Raw genomic sequence first — 21,988 nt, 5'->3', positions numbered from 1 at the left:
AGTTTGCAGAATCTATTGCAGAATCTCCTTTAATTGAAATATTGGTTACTGTACAGTTGACATGAAGTGCAACAATGTGAAACAATAAAAACATTTGGATAATTTACTTCAGTAGAAAACAAACCTCTCAATAGATTGTAGGTCAATTAAGTAAAAAACAATAATCAGTGCAGAGAGAAAATATTGAAACATGATGATACAAAGCTGCATATGTAGACTAATAAGTGTTTGGTAAAGAAAGCAGAAAAACATTTGTGATTGTTAATGAACTGTAACAGAAACACAAACACAGCTTCTCTGTAAACCAGCTTTTATTTTTTGTGTTTGGTGTTCAACAAGTCACTGCTCACTCAGGCCATGTTTTTAAAGCTTTACATTAAAACCACAGACATAGTTTAGTTTACAGATTTTTACAATCACATATTTACAGATTTCTTTAAATCATAATCAATCTATTCAATATTCAAACAAACAAATTGGCCAAAGTGGACAGAAACTAAACAAACCTCAGACAAAATAAGAAAATCCTTTATACACATTATACATATATTCTATTAATCAACTGTAGAGCTGCAACTAATGATTATTTTCATTAACAATTAACCTTGTTTTAACCTGTTTTTGAATCATTATTTACTCTGTAAAATGTCAGAAAATAATGAAAATATTCATCACAGTTTCTAAGAGTTCAAGGTGTCTTTGAATGTTTTGTCTGACCAACAGTCCAAAACCCAAAAATATTCCAGTTACCATCATATAGAGCAGAGAGTAGCAGCAAAACCTCACATTTAAAAAGATGGAGCCTGAGAATGTTTGTCTGACAAATAATTTAAATGATCATCAATCAATCAATTCATTTCTGTTGTTCTGTCATTAAGTGTTTCAGCACTTATTACAGCCTGTAAAATATTGACACATATTCTGTGGAGTCATGGTCTCAGCCGAACTCTACAATGAAGCTTTATGACACTGTGAAATATTCACACTTTGTTTTCTGTGGTTTCACTTCAAACTGAAAGTTTTGTTTTTTTGGAAACTTTGTGTTTTTGACTAGAAATGAAACTAAAGTTCTGTGGATTTGATCAGATGTTTAAATAGAGATTTAATTTTAGATAGAAATCATAGTTTGTGTTTTTTCTCATAATAAACAAGAATGTGTTTGTTTATTTACTCTCTTCAAAAACAAAGACACATTTATGACATAAAACAGGTGATTACTCTACTCAGTTTGATTGACAGGACAGATGATCAGAGGGGCGGAGTTTTTACCACCATCATTAGGACAGGGACTGAATAATGTGTAGAGTTTCTCAGTGAAGGAGCAGCCAGTAAAGGAGTAGATAAGAGCTGCAGCATCTACGTCATAAAAGGAGACCAGACCCTCCTCATAATCCACAAACACCCCCACCTTCTGAAGCTGAGACTTCAGAGAGAGACGGACTGGAGGACCAGCAAGAGCTTCATACTCATTTCCATTTCTCATCACTATAGTCCAGTAACCATTCAGAGGTCTCAGTGTGATTTTTCCCTTCCTGTTGATTGACTCTCTGGCCACTCCTAAATCCCAGTCAGTCTTCCCTTTAACCTGAACCTCAAAGTAAAATCTGCCTGAAGAGAAACTCGGCTTTCCTAAAACACAAACACAATAAGAAAATCTCTCTGGGTTGTCTGGGAGATTCTTCTTCACATCACCACAATTTATTTGTTTCTCATCATCAGACAGGATGAGCCAGGGATTTGCTGTATCAGGATCAAAAGTCACATCCACTGCATACTGCTGGACCCTCTTCAGCTCAGCCTCAAACAGCTTCTTCATCTCTTCACTGAGCGTCTCCTCCAGCTGAGTCACAGCTCTCACCACAGTCCCCTCATATGATGGTGGACGGACGCTGACCTCTGTCCAGTCTTTGGTGGGTAGAGCAGCTTTCAGGGAGGGGAAGTTTTGGAGGAGGTGGAGGTGGTCTTCAGAGCGTGAGAGCTTCTCCACCTCAGAGCTTCTCTTCATCAGCTCAGAGATTTCCTGTTCCAGCTCTTTGATGAAGTCTTCAGCCTGTTTCTCTGTCGTTCTTTGCTTCTCTTCAATCGTCTCAATGAGCTCATTCAGGCTTCTCTCAACAGACTCCTTCAGAGTTGTGAAGACCTGAACACCTTCTGCTTTCTCTCTGTCTGCATCTTCCTTACTGAGGTCAACTGAGTGTTTGATCTCTTGAATCTTCAGTCGTCTCTTCTGGATCATCTGCTGAATTTCAGCCTCTGTCTTCCCCAGCTCTGCCTTCTTTCCTTCATATTCTTCTTTCAGAGGAACAAACTCATCTGTCTTGTGGTCTAAAACAGAGCAGAGCATGCAGACACATGTCTGGTCGGTCTTACAGAACAGCTCCAGAGGTTTATCGTGCTTCATACACATCCTGTCTTCCAGGTTCTCCACAGGGTCCATCAGCTGATGTCTTTTCAGACGTGACATTGTCAGATGAGGCTCCAGGTGAGTCTCACAGTAGGAGGTCAGACACACCAGACAGGACTTCAGGGCCTTCAGTTTGGTTCCAGTACAGACGTCACAGGGAACTTCTCCTGGTTTGGCAGCATGTTGCTCTGAGCTGCTGCTGCTGGCTTTCTGTTGAGCTTCCTGTCTGAACTGAGAAACCATCTCAGAGATGAAAGTATTCACCTTCAACTTAGGTCTTGTGTAGAAAACCTCTTTACAGATGGGACACAGGTACTGGACATTACTGTTCCAGTGTTCAGTGATGCAGTTTTTGCAGAAGTTGTGTCCACATGGTGTGGTGACTGGATCAGTGAACACATCCAGACAGATGGAGCACAGAAACTGATCTTCAGATAGCAGACAGCTGACAGCAGACATATCTACACACTGAGTGTGAAAAACAAAAGAAACAATTTGTTTAAAATTAAATTTCAATTATTTGAAAAGAAATATGGATAATTATTGTTGTATTAAGTATAACGTGTGATATTAGGTAAAGTAATTTTGAATGATATTTTCCTGTTATTGATTGGGATGGGAACACGTGAACGGAGTCGTGAGCAACCGTGATCATTGAAGTCGTGCTGGCAGCTCAAACAGTTATCCACAAGGCTGCATGGTGAGTTTAAAGTTGTTGTTTACTTTGATGACGTGTTTTATGTGAGCTGGTTTACACAAACACAGTAAGAGACTGTCATCTGCAGCTCTTTATCTAACAGTTCATTGTGGCTGTTTCTGCTTGTACTATTCTTCCATACAATCTTTAAAATGAACCACTGACAACATAACACAGAATATGTCCATATCTTGTTGTGTAGACCAACTGTTATTGAAGAATAGCACTGCTAACAAAGCTCTGCTAACTTGGTGACAAACACCTTTTATTACCTGCAGATGCTTCACAATAAAAGCTGCTGCTTGTTGGTAGAAAGCTTTTAATGTGAAACAGCTACAGGAAATAGAATGCAGTGTGTCTGTAGGAAGTGATCAGTAAATAGTAATAAGACCAGGAAGGTTGGAGTGAAGCTGAACTCCAAACCACAGAGATTCAGTTACAAGTTACAAAAGTCCTGAGAACTGACACAGAGAGACTGTTTAAAAAACAATTAAAGTTGTTTCACTGAATCTGTGTAAAAACATCTTTAGTTATATTGTCACTAATTTCACAAGTGTCAGTATGAAATGAAAAGAGTGGAACTTCCTGTCTGCTGTGTTAAAGCTGGTTGTTGAAACATTAAATATGATCAGTTGTACTCACCAGTGTTTGGCAGAGACTCTGCTGTGTTGTTGAGAAAGACTTGATGAACTCAGTTTAATTTTTATTTGGACAGAAGTGGAGAGACTCGACTGCAGCTCTGCTGTCGCTCTGACAACCTTTCAGTTTCATTTCTGCAGAGTGACGTTGCAGCTGTCTTGTCTTTCCAGTGTTGCTCCTCCTCTTACTGCAGCTCTGACTGTGAGTGTGTTTCCTCCTTCTGATTTACAGGATTATTGTGAAATATCATGGAGCAAAGGTGATACTGTAAATAACAGGCAGCCAGTTTTCATGTGAGTATTAACTTCTTTTTCTCTTTATCTTGAACTGAGTTCAACAAATGTCGTCTGATCAACGTTGATGTTAAATCAACAGTTATTTCAAAAACACATTTTTTAACTTCTACTAACAGTTTCCAGTTTACTTCACAAAATGAGGTGAAAGACAGTTGACAACAACCAAAAGATCATTTTATTTTATCTCATTCAGATATGATTTCTATATTTTGCTTCATGTTCTACCTTATTTGTTCCTTTGCTGTAAAGCCGATTAGTTGAGACTGTTTTGTGGTGAACCACCAGAGTCCTGACAGGGATAAATGTAGAATCTATCATCTCTGTACTGAGTGATGCTTCACACTGCCAGCACTGTCCTTTGGGAGTTTGGGAGTTGTAGTGTGAACCCTGTTAGCCACAGAGCTAACGTCATGTCAGCAGCTCTGCTGTCAATCTGAGGTTTGGAACATTTAAAGAATTAAAAAGTGTTTGTTAGCAGGAGTTGGATGGTTTGAATCCTCAACCTGTTTTAGTAAATCTTGATGACTGTAATGATCTTCCCTGTTTAAGAAACTTTTATTGCAGTAACAGAAACCTTTTATTAGACAAGACATAATTGTTTATTGGGGGGAAAATTCAAGTTACAGCAAGAAAACAGATGAAGTCCTATTTTAATGAAATAAATGAGACTGAAATAAGAAATTAAATTAGTTGAATTATTTATTAAAGTAATTTACATACAATGTATATTACAATACCTTAAACTATATAAACCAGCAGAGGTCAGTGTTAACTAAAGTAGAGACCCATCAGGTGAGTTTCCTGCATCCTCTTCTCAAATTCTAAATATGTGTATGTATACAGTATGTTCAGAGTTTGTTTTCATTCATCTGCTGAAGGAGGAAAGTTTCACTCAACTCACCTTAAATCCCAGTTTAAGATGTGACAGCCCTCTCTTGTTCTCTCCCTCTCTCTTGCTTTCTTTCTCTCTTTCCCTCTTTCTTTATTTGCCTCTAGTTCTCTCCAGTTACTTTTGTTGTTTTTCTTCCAGGAATGGGAGGGTAAGAGGTCTGTCAGTTGATGGGCTGCACCTGAAGAGGGAGTGGCCCAAAGGATATAAAAGGCTGCCGGCCCAGGCGTCTCTCTCTCTCTTACTGCTGAACAGCAGTACCCCCATCCACATGGCTTGCACATTAGATTAAGTTGTTTTGAACTTGTGTTTCTTTACTTTTGTACTCAACATTTCATGCATCCATACACCCACCTTACACCACTGATACAACAATTCCCATATTTAAGTTATGTTTAGTTAAATAAATATAATTTTTGCACCATTATTCAGTGTGGACTCTCTCCTTTGTTACAAGCCGGAGCCAGGTTTGTGACAAAGATGTTTACCTACCAGCAGGATTTGTGACATCACAACTAGTTTGGAGCCAATCGTGTTCCAGTATGAAACTGACAAGTGTGATGTGGAAACTTGAAGCCTTCAGAGCACAAACACTGAGACTTTACAGTGAAGGAGGAGACGTCTGGTGTCCAGCAGGAAAACTTTATTTGACTAAATGAACAATATTCAGAGATTCTGGATCTTTAATGAAAGAGAAGGAGGAGATGTTGCTTTTACGGGTTTTTAACCAGGTAACTGAACTTTTTTTGGTGAAAAAAGCTGGATATGTTTTATATATCTTACAGTAAAACATGTTTGGAGGGGATATTTACAGTAAAAACAACTTTCATAAACTGACAAAACAATCTCAACTCAAGCTGTTGTTGAGCTTTCCATTTTTGTTTTTGACGACTGTTGTTTCTAAAGTCAAAAGATGTCAAGAAGAAGCCAAGAATCCACCAAAAACGACTGGAAAATTGTATTTTATAGTATTTTCAAAAGTTTTTTTTTTTTTCAGATCACAGCAAGTCACATTTTATAAATTCATTTAAATGTTCAATAATATTTCTTCTAAACATTTTACGTCTTTGAACTCAATGTTGTTTCAGAGCGTTCACTATACTGTATGTAAATCTGGTGGAGAAAATTGAATCATTTTTATCTGTCTCACTTGAAGGTTGAACAAACTGGAACACCATAAACTAACAAATATTCTCATTTAAATTCATACTAAATACCATACAAAGAGACTGTTTTTAAATAAAAAGTCTGTGTGAGTTTTTTCATCTTTATCCAGTTTTTGCTTTCCTCCATTTGACAGACTGTTATTTAGTCTAAAATAATCATAACTAGCCTTTAAAAATCCAAATTTGTAGTGTGTAATTGTAGAATGTTAAATGACAGGGTCACAATTTTTCAAGTGTGTCTTAAACAACAGTCAGGTGTCCATATGAACAGTGAAAGAGGTTTTCCTCGCTGTAATCATTCCTCCTGTTCATACTGGATATTAAAAGATCCTTCAAATGTGCTTTCAATGGAAGTGATGGAGGCCAAAATCCACAGTGTGTCCACACAGTCATTTAAAAGTCTGTGTGAAGCTTCTATTCAGCTTCATCAGTCTGAGTTAGTCATATCAAGTGGATATCTGACACATTTACAGTCTTTTTAGCATGAAATTCCCTCTTTGTGTTTCCTCGGACAGTGTTTCCCTGTTGAGCTGCAGGTGGAAGTATAGTAACAATTAAAGCTGCAAGCAGCGTTGAACGGGCCCTCACGCCTCCGTGCACATGGGGCCGCGGCGCAATCGAAGGGCTTCTGTCACGGGCATGTAGATGTCTTCAGACCCGGGCTGTTTTCAGATAGTGTAAGAAGGAGATGAACATCACTTCCTTTGTCCACTATTTTGGCTGCTGCTGGGGCTGCTTTTCTGAAATTTCGTAGGGCCAGGAGAAGTCTGGTGCAGACTGGAGCATTTACAATAAAGTTATAGCAACTTCCTCTGTCATGGTGAAACATCAAATCTCAACGGTGTGAGGATGAGAATTTTCTGCAGGGTGAGACATGTCTGTCTTGCTCACACCTGTGTCATCAAAATGATGCAAGTTTTGGGCCCATTCACTTGAATTTCAATTAGTAAATTGGAAACTCTTGATGAGTTTGTGTGTAAAACAAATTAATTTCCTAATTTTCATCAAGTTTATTTTTAGAAAAGTCAAGACTTTTGACCCACATGACCTGGTCAAAGTTTGATTGACATGTGTACTGTCAGGTGTGTAGAGACAATAAGTAACTGCAGCTGGACACAGATAAATACTCATATATTTGAATGGAGAGTGTGAGTGAACCGCTAGGTGCTCGGGCCCTAATAAAGGAAAAACTGCAGTACAGAGCTACAAATTTTAGTTTTGATGGTATTTTTCTACAGCACTTTATCACTAAACTGTCACTCTCACTCAATTTTTTCCCTTATATGTCATCCCCACTACTGAATTATAAATATAAGACCTATAATTATTGTAAAATAAATGATAATAACACCAAACTTCATACAAAGTTTGTATATAATGTACTGTATGTATATAGACCTTTCTGCTGTATCCTACAAAAATGAGTAGGATTCAACCCCCACACCAGTGGCGGCTGGTGACTCCAAAAATTGGGGAGGACAGGAGGAAAACCAACATACCACATCAAACTATATCATTGTTCCCCACCTGATGAAATCGGAGGGGTGGGGGGCAATTTTATATGCCAATAAAACAATTTGCTTTTAAAAACAAAAACCCCTGAGTGGTGTAAAGGCTACTTCTTTAAAGATATTTAGCATGTACATATTGTTTCTAAACAAAGAAGAGCTCATTTTAGCCATGGACTGGTTCAGATGTGTGATTTTACCAACAAAGTGGAAATTCAAGTTTATAGTATTGTTCTATTGTGACAACAGATTTATGTTCTCATCAAAAACAGACAAGATATCACATGATTTACACGTGTTTCCTGTGTATTTTCTTAGTATACAGAAATATATAAAGTACCACAAAGCTTATAATGTGATACAGGAACAGATCAGTGCTGAATACTAGAAAGACTGAAGACTAAAAACATTCACAGATCTAAAAGTGTAGCTTCACATCAGAAAGTATTAATGCATGTATCAAATACATGACTTACACACTCTTATCTATGTGCACGACATACAAAATATAATCTACAAAGCTGATATGTTAATACTAGGGGTGCAACGGATCACAAAACTCATGGTTCAGATCGTATCACGGATTTGAGGAATGATTACAGCAAGAAAAACAGGTTTAATGTTCATTTGGGCTCCTGACTGTTGTTTTAAGACACATTTGAACAATTGTGAACCCGTACTTTAAAAACTACACAAATCAGCTTTTTAAGGAATTACTGAACCTTTTAAAAACGGCTACAAACCAGTACAATAATTTACTGACTACTGACATGGAACAGGAGTCCACAGGCTGTTGGTCCAGACTGGTTTTCTGTGCTGATAGTAGTTTGTTCTATTGGTACAGAAAGAGTTTGCAGAATCTATTGCAGAATCTCCTTTAATTGAAATATTGGTTACTGTACAGTTGACATGAAGTGCAACAATGTGAAACAATAAAAAACATTTGGATAATTTACTTCAGTAGAAAACAAACCTCTCAATAGATTGTAGGTCAATTAAGTAAAAAACAATAATCAGTGCAGAGAGAAAATATTGATGATGATACAAAGCTGCATATGTAGACTAATAAGTGTTTGTTAAAGAAAGCAGAAAAACATTTGTGATTGTTAATGAACTGTAACAGAAACACAAACACAGCTTCTCTGTAAACCAGCTTTTATTTTTTGTGTTTGGTGTTCAACAAGTCATTGCTTACTCAGGCCATGTTTTTAAAGCTTTACATTAAAACTACAGACATAGTTTAGTTTACACATTTTCACAATCACATATTTACAGATTTCTTTAAATCATAATCAATCTGTTCAGTATTCAAACAAACAAATTGGCCAAAGTGGACAGAAATTAAACAAACCTCAGACAAGATAAGAAAATCCTTTATACACATTATACACATATTCTATTAATCAACTGTAGAGCTGCAACTAATGATTATTTTCATTAACAATTAAACTTGTTTTAACCTGTTTTTAAATGATTATTTACTCTATAAAATGTCAGAAAATAGTGAAAATATTCATCACAGTTTCTAAGAGTTCAAGGTGTCTTTGAATGTTTTGTCTGACCAACAGTCCAAAACCCAAAAATATTCCAGTTACCATCATATAGAGCAGAGAGTAGCAACAAAACCTCACATTTAAAAAGATGGAGCCTGAGAATGTTTGTCTGACAAATAATTTAAATGATCATCAATCAATCAATTCATTTCTGTTGTTCTGTCATTAAGTGTTTCAGCACTTATTACAGCCTGTAAAATATTGACACATATTCTGTGGAGTCATGGTCTCAGCCGAACTCTACAATGAAGCTTTATGACACTGTGAAATATTCACACTTTGTTTTCTGTGGTTTCACTTCAAACTGAAAGTTTTGTTTTTTTGGAAACTTTGTGTTTTTGACTAGAAATGAAACTAAAGTTCTGTGGATTTGATCAGATGTTTAAATAGAGATTTAATTTTAGATAGAAATCCTAGTTTGTATTTTTCTCATAATAAACAAGAATGTGTTTGTTTATTTACTCTCTTCAAAAACAAAGATACATTTATGACATAAAACAGGTGATTACTCTACTCAGTTTGATTGACAGGACAGATGATCAGAGGGGTGGAGTTTTTACCACTTTTATTAAGAAAGGGACTGAAGTATGGGTAGAGTTTCTCAGTGAAGGAGCAGCCAGTAAAGGAGTAGATAAGAGCTGCAGCATCTACGTCATAAAAGGAGACCAGACCCTCCTCATAATCCACAAACACCCCCACCTTCTGAGGCTGAGACTTCAGAGAGAGAATGACTGGAGGACCAGCAAGAGCTCTGTACTCATTTCCATTTCTCAACCATATAGTCCAGTAACCATCCTGAGGTCTCGGTGTGATTTTTCCCTTCCTGTTGATGGACTCTCTGGCCACTCCTAAATCCCAGTCAGTCTTCCCTTTAACCTGAACCTCAAAGTAAAATCTGCCTGAAGAGAAACTCTGCTTTCCTAAAACACAAACACAATGAGAAAATCTCTCTGGGTTGTTTGGGAGATTCTTCTTCACATCACCATGATTTACTTGTTTCTCATCATCAGACAGGATGAGCCAGGGATGTGCTGTATCAGGATCAAGAGTCACATCCACTGCATACTGCTGGACCCTCTTCAGCAAAGCCTCAAACAGCTTCTTCATCTCTTTACTGAGCGTCTCCTCCAGCTGAGTCACAGCTCTCACCACAGTCCCCTCATATGATGGACGGACGCTGACCTCTGTCCAGTCTTTGGTGGGTGGAGCAGCTTTCAGGGACGAGAAGTTTTGGAGGAGGTGGAGGTGGTCTTCAGAGCGTGAGAGCTTCTCCGCCTCAGAGCTTCTCTTCATCAGGTCAGAGATTTCCTGTTCCAGCTCTTTGATGAAGTCTTCAGCCTGTTTCTCTGTCGTTCTTTGCTTCTCTTCAATCGTCTCAATGACCTCATTCAGGCTTCTCTCAACAGACTCCTTCAGAACGATGAAGACCTGAACACCTTCTGCTTTCTCTCTGTCTGCATCTTCCTTACTGAGGTCAACTGAGTGTTTGATCTCTTGAATCTTCAGTCGTCTCTTCTGGATCATCTGCTGAACTTCAGCCTCTGTCTTCCCCAGCTCTGCCTTCTTTCCTTCATATTCTTCTTTCAGAGGAACAAACTCATGTGTCTTGTGGTCTAAAACAGAGCAGAGCATGCAGACACATGTCTGGTCGGTCTTACAGAACAGCTCCAGAGGTTTATCGTGCTTCATACACATCCTGTCTTCCAGGTTCTCCACAGGGTCCATCAGCTGATGTCTTTTCAGACGTGATATTGTCAGATGAGGCTCCAGGTGAGTCTCACAGTAGGAGGTCAGACACACCAGACAGGACTTCAGGGCCTTCAGTTTGGTTCCAGTACAGATGTCACAGGGAACTTCTCCTGGTTTGGCAGCTTGTTGCTCTGAGCTGCTGCTGCTGGCTTTCTGTTGAGCTTCCTGTCTGAACTGAGAAACCATCTCAGAGATGAAAGTATTCACCTTCAACTTAGGTCTTGTGTAGAAAACCTCTTTACAGATGGGACACAGGTACTGGACATTACTGTTCCAGTGTTCAGTGATGCAGTTTTTGCAGAAGTTGTGTCCACATGGTGTGGTGACTGGATCAGTGAACACATCCAGACAGATGGAGCACAGAAACTGATCTTCAGATAGCAGACAGCTGACAGCAGACATATCTACACACTGAGTGTGAAAAACAAAAGAAACAATTTGTTTAAAATTAAATTTCAATTATTTGAAAAGAAATATGGATAATTATTGTTGTATTAAGTATAACATGTGATATTAAGTTAAGTAATATTGAATTATATTTTCCTGTTATTGATCGGGATGGGAACACGTGAACGGAGTCGTGAGCAACCGTGATCATTGAAGTCGTGCTGGCAGCTCAAACAGTTATCCACAAGGCTGCATGGTGAGTTTAAAGTTGTTGTTTACTTTGATGACGTGTTTTATGAGAGCTGGTTTACACAAACACAGTAAGAGACTGTCATCTGCAGCTCTTTATCTAAGAGCTCATTGTGGCTGTTTCTGCTTGTACTATTCTTCCATACAATCTTTAAAATGAACCACTGACAACATAACACAGAATATGTCCATATCTTGTTGTGTAGACCAACTGTGATTGAAGAATAGCACTGCTAACAAAGCTCTGCTAACTTGGTGACAAACACATTTTATTACCTCCAGCTGCTTCACAATAAAAGCTGCTGCTTGTTGGTAGAAAGCTTTTAATGTGAAACAGCTACAGGAAATAGAACGCAGTGTGTCTGTAGGAAGTGATCAGTAAATAGTAATAAGATCAGGAAGGTTGGAGTGAAGCTGAACTCCAAACCACAGAGATTCAGTTACAAGTTACAAAAGTCCTGAGAACTGACACAGAGAGACTGTTTAAAAAACAATTAAAGTTGTTTCACTGAATCTGTGTAAAAACATCTTTAGTTATATTGTCACTAATTTCACAAGTGTCAGTATGAAATGAAAAGAGTGGAACTTCCTGTCTGCTGTGTTAAAGCTGGTTGTTGAAACATTAAATATGATCAGTTGTACTCACCAGTGTTTGGCAGAGACTCTGCTGTGTTGTTGAGAAAGACTTGATGAACTCAGTTTAATTTTTATTTGGACAGAAGTGGAGAGACTCGACTGCAGCTCTGCTGTCGCTCTGACAAACTTATAGTTTCATTTCTGCAGAGTGACGTTGCAGCTCTCTTATCTTTCCAGTGTTGCTCCTCCTCTTACTGCAGCTCTGACTGTGAGTTTGTTTCCTCCTTTTGATTTACAGGATTATTGCGAAATATCATGGAGCAAAGGTGATACTGTACCTGACAGCCAGTTTTCATGTGAGTATTAACTTCTTTTTCTCTTTATCTTGAACTGAGTTCAACAAATGTCGTCTGGTCAACGTTGATGTTAAATCAACAGTTATTTCAAAAACACATTTTTTAACTTCTACTAACAGTTTCCAGTTTACTTCACAAAATGAGCTGAAAGACAGTTGACAACAACCAAAGGATGATTTTATTTTATCTCATGCAGATACGATTTCTATATTTTGCTTCATGTTCTACCTTATTTGTTCCTTTGCTGTAAAGCCGATTAGTTGAGACTGTTTTGTGGTGAACCACCACAGACCTGACAGGGATAAATGTAGAATCTATCATCTCTGTACTGAGTGATGCTTCACACTGCCAGCACTGTCCTTTGGGAGTTTGGGAGTTGTAGTGTGAACCCTGTTAGCCACAGAGCTAACGTCATGTCAGCAGCTCTGCTGTCAATCTGAGGTTTGGAACATTTAAAGAATTAAAAAGTGTTTGTTAGCAGGAGTTGGATGGTTTGAATCCTCAACCTGTTTTAGTAAATCTTGATGACTGTAATGATCTTCCCTGTTTAAGAAACTTTTATTGCAGTAACAGAAACCTTTTATAGATAAAACTTTATTGTTCATTGGGGGGAAAATTCAAGAACACAGATGAAGTCCTATTTTAATCAAATAAATGAGACTGAAATAAGAAATTAAATTAGTGAAATTATTTATTAAAGTAATTTACATACAATGTATATTACAATACCTTAAATTGTATAAATCAATGTGTAAACATTTAAGTGAGAAGGATCCTGTAGTGTATAGGTATATACAGCTGTATGCAAAAGTTTGGGCACCTTTTGACAAACTTAACTCACCTTAACTCAAAGTATATAAATTTTGATTGAACTGTCCTAAATGTTAATGGTGAGGGGTGTAACTTAAAGGACGAGTTCACTGTATTTCAAATGTGTCTTAAAACAACAGTCAGGTGTCCATATGAGCAGTGAAAGAGGTTTTCCTCGCTGTAATCATTCCTCCTGTTCATACTGGATATTAAAAGATCCTTCAAATGTGCTTTCAATGGAAGTGATGGAGGCCAAAATCCACAGTGTGTCCACACAGTCATTTAAAAGTCTGTGTGAAGCTTCTATTCAGCTTCATCAGTCTGAGTTAGTCATATCAAGTGGATATCTGACACATTTACAGTCTTTTTAGCATGAAATTCCCTCTTTGTGTTTCCTCGGACAGTGTTTCCCTGTTGAGCTGCAGGTGGAAGTATAGTAACAAAAAGAGGGACTTCATCACTTCCATTGTAAGGTCATTATGAAGGGATCTTCTAATGGTCAGTATGAACAGGAGGAATGATTACAGCAAGAAAAACATATTTAATGTTCATTTGGGCTCCTGACTGTTGTTTTAAGACACGTTTGGAAAATTGTGTATCTGTCCTTTAATATTTTTACCTGCAAAAAGATCTGAGTTCTTCTTTTATCACTGCTAATAACAGCGTTATAATGAAATGGTGAAAGTAAAGCAGCGACAGAGGACCAATGCTTGGGTTTGTCTATCGAGCCTCCAAATCACTGAATGTGTCCCTGCATGCACAGAGCACACAGAAGGGAAGAAATGGAGGTAAATCAGCCCATATTTGCTTGTGTGCAGAGAAGCTATTTAGGTATAAAATGAACAAGTTGTGAAGAATGTTTCCTTTCATATTCTTTACAGTTTGTTTTGAAGGTAAAACCTCATTCTGAGTCCTGCTGTCAGATTAAAGACGCAAAACAAACATGTGACACAAAGTTTTTGTTTTAATTCATGAACACATTGTCAGTTTTGCATTTTTACAAACAGAATAATCAGCTGCTGCAGCGTCTGCATGAAGAAGATGAGCTTTGCTTTGTCTCCTTCACACCTGTCTGCGTCACTTTTTCTGCACAGTTTTGCAGTCATGTGTTACAGAATAGAAACATTTTTTCTGATGTTTGGCAGCAGGGTTATTTTTTTACATTGTACTGAGTCAATTAGTCTTTATTCTCCTTTAAAATATGTTTACTATACTTCACTACTCTTTTAGGATGGTGCAGTAGCCTGTTGCTGATTAATTCTCATTAACTTTTAATAGCAAAACATGATTTCTTTAATCTACTTTGTTGAAACATCAATAAATAATGTGTTAACTAAAGCTGCTCTGAAGACAAAACAAGAATTCAGAGTTTTGTCTAATCAGAGTTTAAATGTGGAAGATAAAATATTCTGTGATGTAACATCAAGTAGAGTAAGATTTGACTTTATATGCCATTAAAGTACATTATTACAGTATTACAGTACATTAGAAACAGCAGACAGCACAGTGTGATATTACTGACTGACTGATGAACTGTTGGACACTGACACCATCTAGTGTTTGAAAAGCATCAATACAACCTGAGAGGCCTCTTTAAAGGGATTCTGTTTAAAGCAGCTATAATCTATATTTTTCATAATAAAATGTTTTCACTGTCAGTGTGTAATGTGTTTGGCTCGTAGTGATGAACCTACAGAGAATTATCAGTGACTCTGCAGCTCCTCTCGGCTTTACGGAGCTTTATAGTGAGTTTCAGCTCATTGTTTATCTGTCCGGCTGCAACTTTACTGTTCTGGTTCACTCTCAGCGTCTCTCATAGCGTCGTTTTCAGAGAAAAAGCTGTAAAAAGCCACTGTACACTACCTGCTCAGCAACAAACGGCAAACAGACACAGTTAGCTGTAGACTAGCTGGTGAACATAGTGGAGCATTTAGCAGCTAAAGAGCCAGATATTTCCCTCAGGAGTTGGTAGAGAGCAAAAACAGAGCTAAAAGAGAGTGAATATTGGACTCACATTCACCAGGTGGACAGAAACACGACTCCACATGAATGATAATGTTGCTCCGTAACTGCTGGATGTGGAAATAAGCAACTGTTTGCTAACAAGTTCAACATATCGACTTAAAAGGTGATGATATGTCAGAGTTGTGTTCACTACTTATTTCTGCTGGAAATAAAAGACACATCTCTCCCATATTAACACAAATATAAAGTTCAGTCCATGTAGGACAAAACAATAAATGTCAACTCACCTCAAGGTGTGACATGAAGTTACAGCTACTCACCAGCAGAGGTCAGTGTTAACTAAAGTAGAGACCCATCAGGTGAGTTTCCTGCATCCTCTTCTCAAATCCCAAATATGTGTATGTATACAGTATGTTCAGAGTTTGTTTTCATTCATCTGCTGAAGGAGGAAAGTTTGACTCAACTCACCTTAAATCCCAGTTTAAGATGTGACAGCCCTCTCTTGTTCTCTCCCTCTCTCTTGCTTTCTTTCTCTCTTTCCCTCTTTCTTTATTTGCCTCTAGTTCTCTCCAGTTACTTTTGTTGTTTTTCTTCCAGGAATGGGAGGGTAAGAGGTCTGTCAGTTGATGGGCTGCACCTGAAGAGGGAGTGGCCCAAAGGATATAAAAGGCTGCCGGCCCAGACGTCTCTCTCTCTTTTTCTGCTGAACAGCAGTACCCCCATCCACATGACTTGCACATTAGATTAAGTTGTTATGAACTTGTGTTTCTTTACTTTTGCACTCAACATTTCATGCATCCATACACCCACCTTACACCACTGATACAACAATTCCCATATTTAAGTTATGTTTAGTTAAATAAATATAATTTTTGCACCATTATTCAGTGTGGACTCTCTCCTTTGTTACAAGCCCGAGCCAGGTTTGTGACAAAGATGTTTACCTACCAGCAGGATTTGTGACATCACAACTAGTTTGGAACCAATCGTGTTCCAGTATGAAACTGACAAGTGTGATGTGGAAACTTGAAGCCTCCAGAGCACAAACACTGAGACTTTACAGTGAAGGAGGAGACGTCTGGTGTCCAGCAGGAAAACTTTATTTGACTAAATGAACAATATTCAGAGATTCTGGATCTTTAATGAAAGAGAAGGAGGAGACGTTGCTTTTACGGGTTTTTAACCAGGTAACTGAACTTTTTTTGGTGAAAAAAGCTGGATATGTTTTATATATCTTACAGTAAAACATGTTTGGAGGGGATATTTACAGTAAAAACAACTTTCATAAACTGACAAAACAATCTCAACTCAAGCTGTTGTTGAGCTTTCCATTTTTGTTTTTGACGACTGTTGTTTCTAAAGTCAAAAGATGTCAAGAAGAAGCCAAGAATCCACCAAAAACGACTGGAAAATTGTATTTTATAGTATTTTCAAAAGTTTTTTTTTTTTTCAGATCACAGCAAGTCACATTTTATAAATTCATTTAAATGTTCAATAATATTTCTTCAAACATTTTACGTCTTTGAACTCAATGTTGTTTCAGAGCGTTCACTATACTGTATGTAAATCTGGTGGAGAAAATTGAATCATTTTTATCTGTCTCGCTTGAAGGTTGAACAAACTGGAACACCATAAACTAACAAATATTCTCATTTAAATTCATACTAAATACCATACAAAGAGACTGTTTTTAAATAAAAAGTCTGTGTAAGTTTTTTCATCTTTATCCAGTTTTTGCTTTCCTCCATTTGACAGACTGTTATTTAGTCTAAAATAATCATAACTAGCATTTAAAAATCCAAATTTGTAGTGTGTAATTGTAGAATGTTAAATGACAGGGTCACAATTTTTCAAGTGTGTCTTAAACAACAGTCAGGTGTCCATATGAACAGTGAAAGAGGTTTTCCTCGCTGTAATCATTCCTCCTGTTCATACTGGATATTAAAAGATCCTTCAAATGTGCTTTCAATGGAAGTGATGGAGGCCAAAATCCACAGTGTGTCCACACAGTCATTTAAAAGTTGATGTGAAGCTTCTATTCAGCTTCAGCAGTCTGAGTTAGTCATATCAAGTGGATATCTGACACATTTACAGTCTTTTTAGCATCAAAATCCCTCTTTGTGTTTCCTCGGACAGTGTTTCACTGTTGAGCTGCGGTGGAAGTATAGTAACAATTAAAGCTGCAAGCAACGGGCCCTCACGCCTCCGTGCACGTTAGGCCGTTTCGGGCTGTTTTCAGATAGAAGGAGGTGTAAGAAGGAGATGAACATCACTTCCTTTGTCCACTATTTTGCCTGCTGCTGGGGCTGCTTTTCTGAAATTTCGTAGGGCCAGGAGAAGTCTGGTGCAGACTGGAGCATTTACAATAAAGTTATAGCAACTTCCTCTGTCATGGCGAAACATCAAATCTCAATGGTGTGAGGATTTTCTGCAGGGTGAGACATGTCTGTCTTGCTCACACCTGTGTCATCAAAATGATGCAAGTTTTGGGCCCATTCACTTGAATTTCAATTAGTAAATTGGAAACTCTTGATGAGTTTGTGTGTAAAACAAATTAATTTCCTAATTTTCATCAAGTCTATTTTTAGAAAAGTCAAGACTTTTGACCCACATGACCTGGTCAAAGTTTGATTGACATGTGTACTGTCAGGTGTGTAGAGACAATAAGTAACTGCAGCTGGATACAGAAAAATACTCATATATTTGAATGGAGAGTGTGAGTGAACCACTAGGTGCTTGGGCCCTAATAAAGGAAAAACTGCAGTACAGAGCTACAAATTTTAGTTTTGATGGTATTTTTCTACAGCACTTTATCACTAAACTGTCACCCTCACTCCATTTTTCCCTTATATGTCATCCTCACTACTGAATTATAAATATAAGACCTATAATTATTGTAAAATAAATGATAACAACACATACAGTACATACATACAGTACATTATATACAGACTTAATACAAAGTTTGTATATAATGTACTGTATGTATATAGGCCTTTCTGCTGCATCCTACAAAAATGAGTTGCATTCAACCCCCACACCAGTGGCGGCTGGTGACCTAAAAAATTGGGGAGGACAGGAGGAAAACCAACATACCGCATCAAACTATATCATTGTCCCCCACCTGATGATATCAGAGGGGTGGGGGGCAATTTTATATGCCAATAAAACAATTTGCTTTTAAAAACAGAACCCCCTGAGTGGTGTAAAGGCTACTTTTTAAAAGACATTTAGCATATACATATTGTTTCTAAACAAAGAAGAGCTCATTTTAGCCATGGACTGGTTCAGATGTGTGATTTTACCAACAAAGTGAAATTCAAGTTTATAGTATTGTTCTGTTGTGACAACAGATTTATGTTCTCATCAAAAACAGACAAGATATCACATGATTTACACGTGTTTCCTATGTATTTTCTTAGTATACAGAAATATATAAAGCATCACAAAGCTTATAATGTGATACAGGAACAGATCAGTGCTGAATACTAGAAAGACTGAACACTAAAAACATTCACAGATCTAAAATTGTAGGTTCACATCAGAAAGTATTAATGCATGTATCAAATACATGACTTACACACTCTTATCTATGTGCACGACATATAAAATATAATCTACAAAGCTGACATGTTAACACTAGGGGTGCAACAGATCACAAAACTCATGGTTCAGATCGTATCACGGATTTGAGGAATGATTATAGCAAGAAAAACAGGTTTCACTGTTCATTTGGGCTCCTGACTGTTGTTTTAAGACACATTTGAACAATTGTGAACCCGTCCTTTAAAAACTACAGAAATCATCTTTTTTAGGGAATTACTGAACCTTTTAAAAATGGCTACAAACCAGTACAATAATTTACTGACTATTGACATGGAACAGGAGTCCACAGGCTGTTGGTCCAGACTGGTTTTCTGTGCTGATAGTAGTTTGTTCTATTGGTACAGAAAGAGTTTGCAGAATCTATTGCTGAATCTCCTTTAATTGAAATATTGGTGACTGTACAGTTGACATGAAGTGTAACAATGTGCAACAATAAAAACATTTGGATAATTTACTTCAGTAGAAAACAAACCTCTCAATAGATTGTAGGTCAATTAAGTAAAAAACAATAATCAGTGCAGAGAGAAAATATTAAAACATGATGATACAAAGCTGCATATGTAGACTAATAAGTGTTTGTTAAAGAAAGCAGAAAAACATTTGTGATTGTTAATGAACTGTAACAGAAACACAAACACAGCTTCTCTGTAAACCAGCTTTTATTTTTTGTGTTTGGTGTTCAACAAGTCACTGCTTACTCAGGCCATGTTTTTAAAGCTTTACATTAAAACTACAGACATAGTTTAGTTTACAGATTTTTACAATCACATATTTACAGATTTCTTTAAATCATAATCAATCTATTCAATATTCAAACAAACAAATTGGCCAAAGTGGACAGAAACTAAACAAACCTCAGACAAGATAAGAAAATCCTTTAAAATATACTTTAATATATTCTATTGATCAACTGTAGAGCTGCAACTGATTATTATTTTCATTAATAATTAACCTTGTTTTAACCTGTTTTTGAATCATGATTTACTCTATAAAATGTCAGAAAATAGTGAAAATATTAACTAAAGTTCTGTGGATTTGATCAGATGTTTAAATAGAGATTTAATTTTAGATAGAAATCCTAGTTTGTGTTTTTTCTCATAATAAACAAGAATGTGTTTGTTTATTTACTCTCTTCAAAAACAAAGACACATTTATGACATAAAACAGGTGATTACTCTACTCAGTTTGATTGACAGGACAGATGATCAGAGGGGCAGAGTTTTTACCACCATCATTATGACAGGGACAGAAGTATGGGTAGAGTTTGCCAGTGAAGGAGCAGACAGTAAAGGAGTAGATAAGAGCTGCAGCATCTACGTCGTAAAAGGAGACCAGACCCTCCTCATAATCCACAAACACCCCCACCTTCTGAGGCTGAGACTTCAGAGAGAGATCCACTGCAGGTTCCTCAAGAGCTTCATACTCATTTCCATTTCTGAACCATATAGTCCAGTAACCATCCAGAGGTCTCAGTGTGATTTGTCCCTTCCTGTTGATGGACTCTCTGGCCACTCCTAAATCCCAGTCAGTCTTCCCTTTAACCTGAACCTCAAAGTAAAATCTGCCTGAAGAGAAACTCTGCTTTCCTAAAACACAACTACAAAGAGAAAATCTCTCTGGGTTGTCTGGGAGATTCTTCATCACATAACCATCATTTATTTGTTTCTCATCATCAGACAGGATGAGATGAGGATTTGCTGTATCAGGATCAAGAGTCACATCCACTGCATACTGCTGGACCCTCTTCAGCTCAGCCTCAAACAGCTTCTTCATCTCTTTACTGAGCGTCTCCTCCAACTGAGTCACAGCTCTCACCACAGTCCCCTCATATGATGGTGGACGGACGCTGACCTCTGTCCAGTCTTTGGTGGGTGGAGCAGCTTTCAGAGACGGGAAGTTTTGGAGGAGGTGGAGGTAGTCTTCAGAGCGTGAGAGCTGCTCCACCTCAGAGCTTCTCTTCTTCAGCTCAGAGATTTCCTGTTTCAGCTCTTTGATGAAGTCTTCAGCCTGTTTCTCTGTCGTTCTTTGCTTCTCTTCAATCGTCTCAATCAGCTCTGCCTGGCTTCTCTCAACAGACTCCTTCAGAGCGGTGAAGACCTGAACACCTTCTGCTTTCTCTCTGTCTCCATCTTCCTTACTGAGGTCAACTGAGTGTTTGATCTTTTGAATCTTCAGTCGTCTCTTCTGGATCATCTGCTGAATTTCAGCCTCTGTCTTCCCCAGCTCTGCCTTCTTTCCTTCATATTCTTCTTTCAGAGGAACAAACTCATGTGTCTTGTGGTTTAAAACAGAGCAGAGCATGCAGACACATGTCTGGTCGGTCTTACAGAACAGCTCCAGAGGTTTATCGTGCTTTATACACATCCTGTCTTCCAGGTTCTCCACAGGGTCCATCAGCTGATGTCTTTTCAGACGTGACATTGTCAGATGAGGCTCCAGGTGAGTCTCACAGTAGGAGATCAGACACACCAGACAGGACTTCAGGGCCTTCAGTTTGGTTCCAGTACAGACGTCACAGGGAACTTCTCCTGGTTTGGCAGCTTGTTGCTCTGAGCTGCTGCTGCTGGCTTTCTGTTGAGCTTCCTGTCTGAACCGAGAAACAACCTCAGAGAACAATGTGTTGACGTGAAGCTCAGGTCTTGTGTTGAAAACCTTGTTACACATTGGACACAGGTACTGGTCATTAATACTCCAGTGTTCATTGATGCAGTTTTTGCAGAAGTTGTGTCCACATGGTGTGGTGACTGGATCAGTGAACACATCCAGACAGATGCAGCACAGAAACTGATCTTCAGATAGCAGACAGCTGGCAGCAGACATATCTACACACTGAGTGTGAAAAACAAAAGACAAAATTTTTACAATTAAATTTCAATTATTTGTTCAAAAGTTATTAAGGATAATTATTGTTGTGTTAAGTATAACATGTGATATTAAGTAAAATAATATTGAATTATATTTCTGTTATCAATCGGGATGGGAACACGTGAACGGAGTCGTGAGCAACCGTGATCATTGAAGTCGTGCTGGCAGCTCAAACAGTTATCCACAAGGCTGCATGGTGAGTTTAAAGTTGTTGTTTACTTTGATGACGTGTTTTATGTGAGCTGGTTTGCACAAACACAGTAAGAGACTGTC

General features: G+C 37.9%; 2 protein-coding genes across 4 annotated transcripts; both read right to left on the bottom strand.

The window, feature by feature from the left end:
• Positions 1–521: 521 nt before the first annotated feature.
• On the bottom strand, positions 522–21,670 carry LOC122974485 (E3 ubiquitin-protein ligase TRIM21-like). Of its 3 annotated transcripts, none has more exons than XR_006400386.1 (2): positions 19,803–21,670; positions 522–604 (listed from the first exon to the last, which is right to left on the bottom strand). XR_006400386.1 is itself a non-coding variant. In XM_044342533.1 (2 exons), the coding sequence occupies exons 1-2, from the start codon at positions 21,512–21,514 to the stop codon at positions 9,663–9,665; spliced, it is 1,485 nt and encodes a 494-aa protein (XP_044198468.1). In that variant the 5' UTR covers positions 21,515–21,605; the 3' UTR covers positions 9,074–9,662. The 3 variants fall into 3 exon arrangements, 2 of the variants coding, with proteins under 2 accessions (XP_044198468.1, XP_044198461.1); XM_044342533.1 differs by lacking the exon at positions 522–604 and adding an exon at positions 9,074–11,087 and having other exon boundaries at positions 21,455–21,605; XM_044342526.1 differs by lacking the exons at positions 522–604; positions 19,803–21,670 and adding an exon at positions 9,074–11,303.
• Positions 1,033–2,863, bottom strand: LOC122974521 (E3 ubiquitin-protein ligase TRIM21-like). Its single transcript, XM_044342560.1, has one exon. It carries the CDS (start codon positions 2,861–2,863, stop codon positions 1,220–1,222), a length of 1,644 nt encoding a protein of 547 aa, XP_044198495.1. The 3' UTR covers positions 1,033–1,219.
• Positions 21,671–21,988: the final 318 nt, after the last annotated feature.

The sequence above is a fragment of the Thunnus albacares genome, chromosome 3, assembly GCF_914725855.1.
Source record: "Thunnus albacares chromosome 3, fThuAlb1.1, whole genome shotgun sequence".
NCBI lineage: Eukaryota > Metazoa > Chordata > Actinopteri > Scombriformes > Scombridae > Thunnus > Thunnus albacares.
The sequence above is the reverse complement of the archived record's forward strand: the minus strand, read 5'-3'. Positions and strand labels throughout refer to the sequence as shown.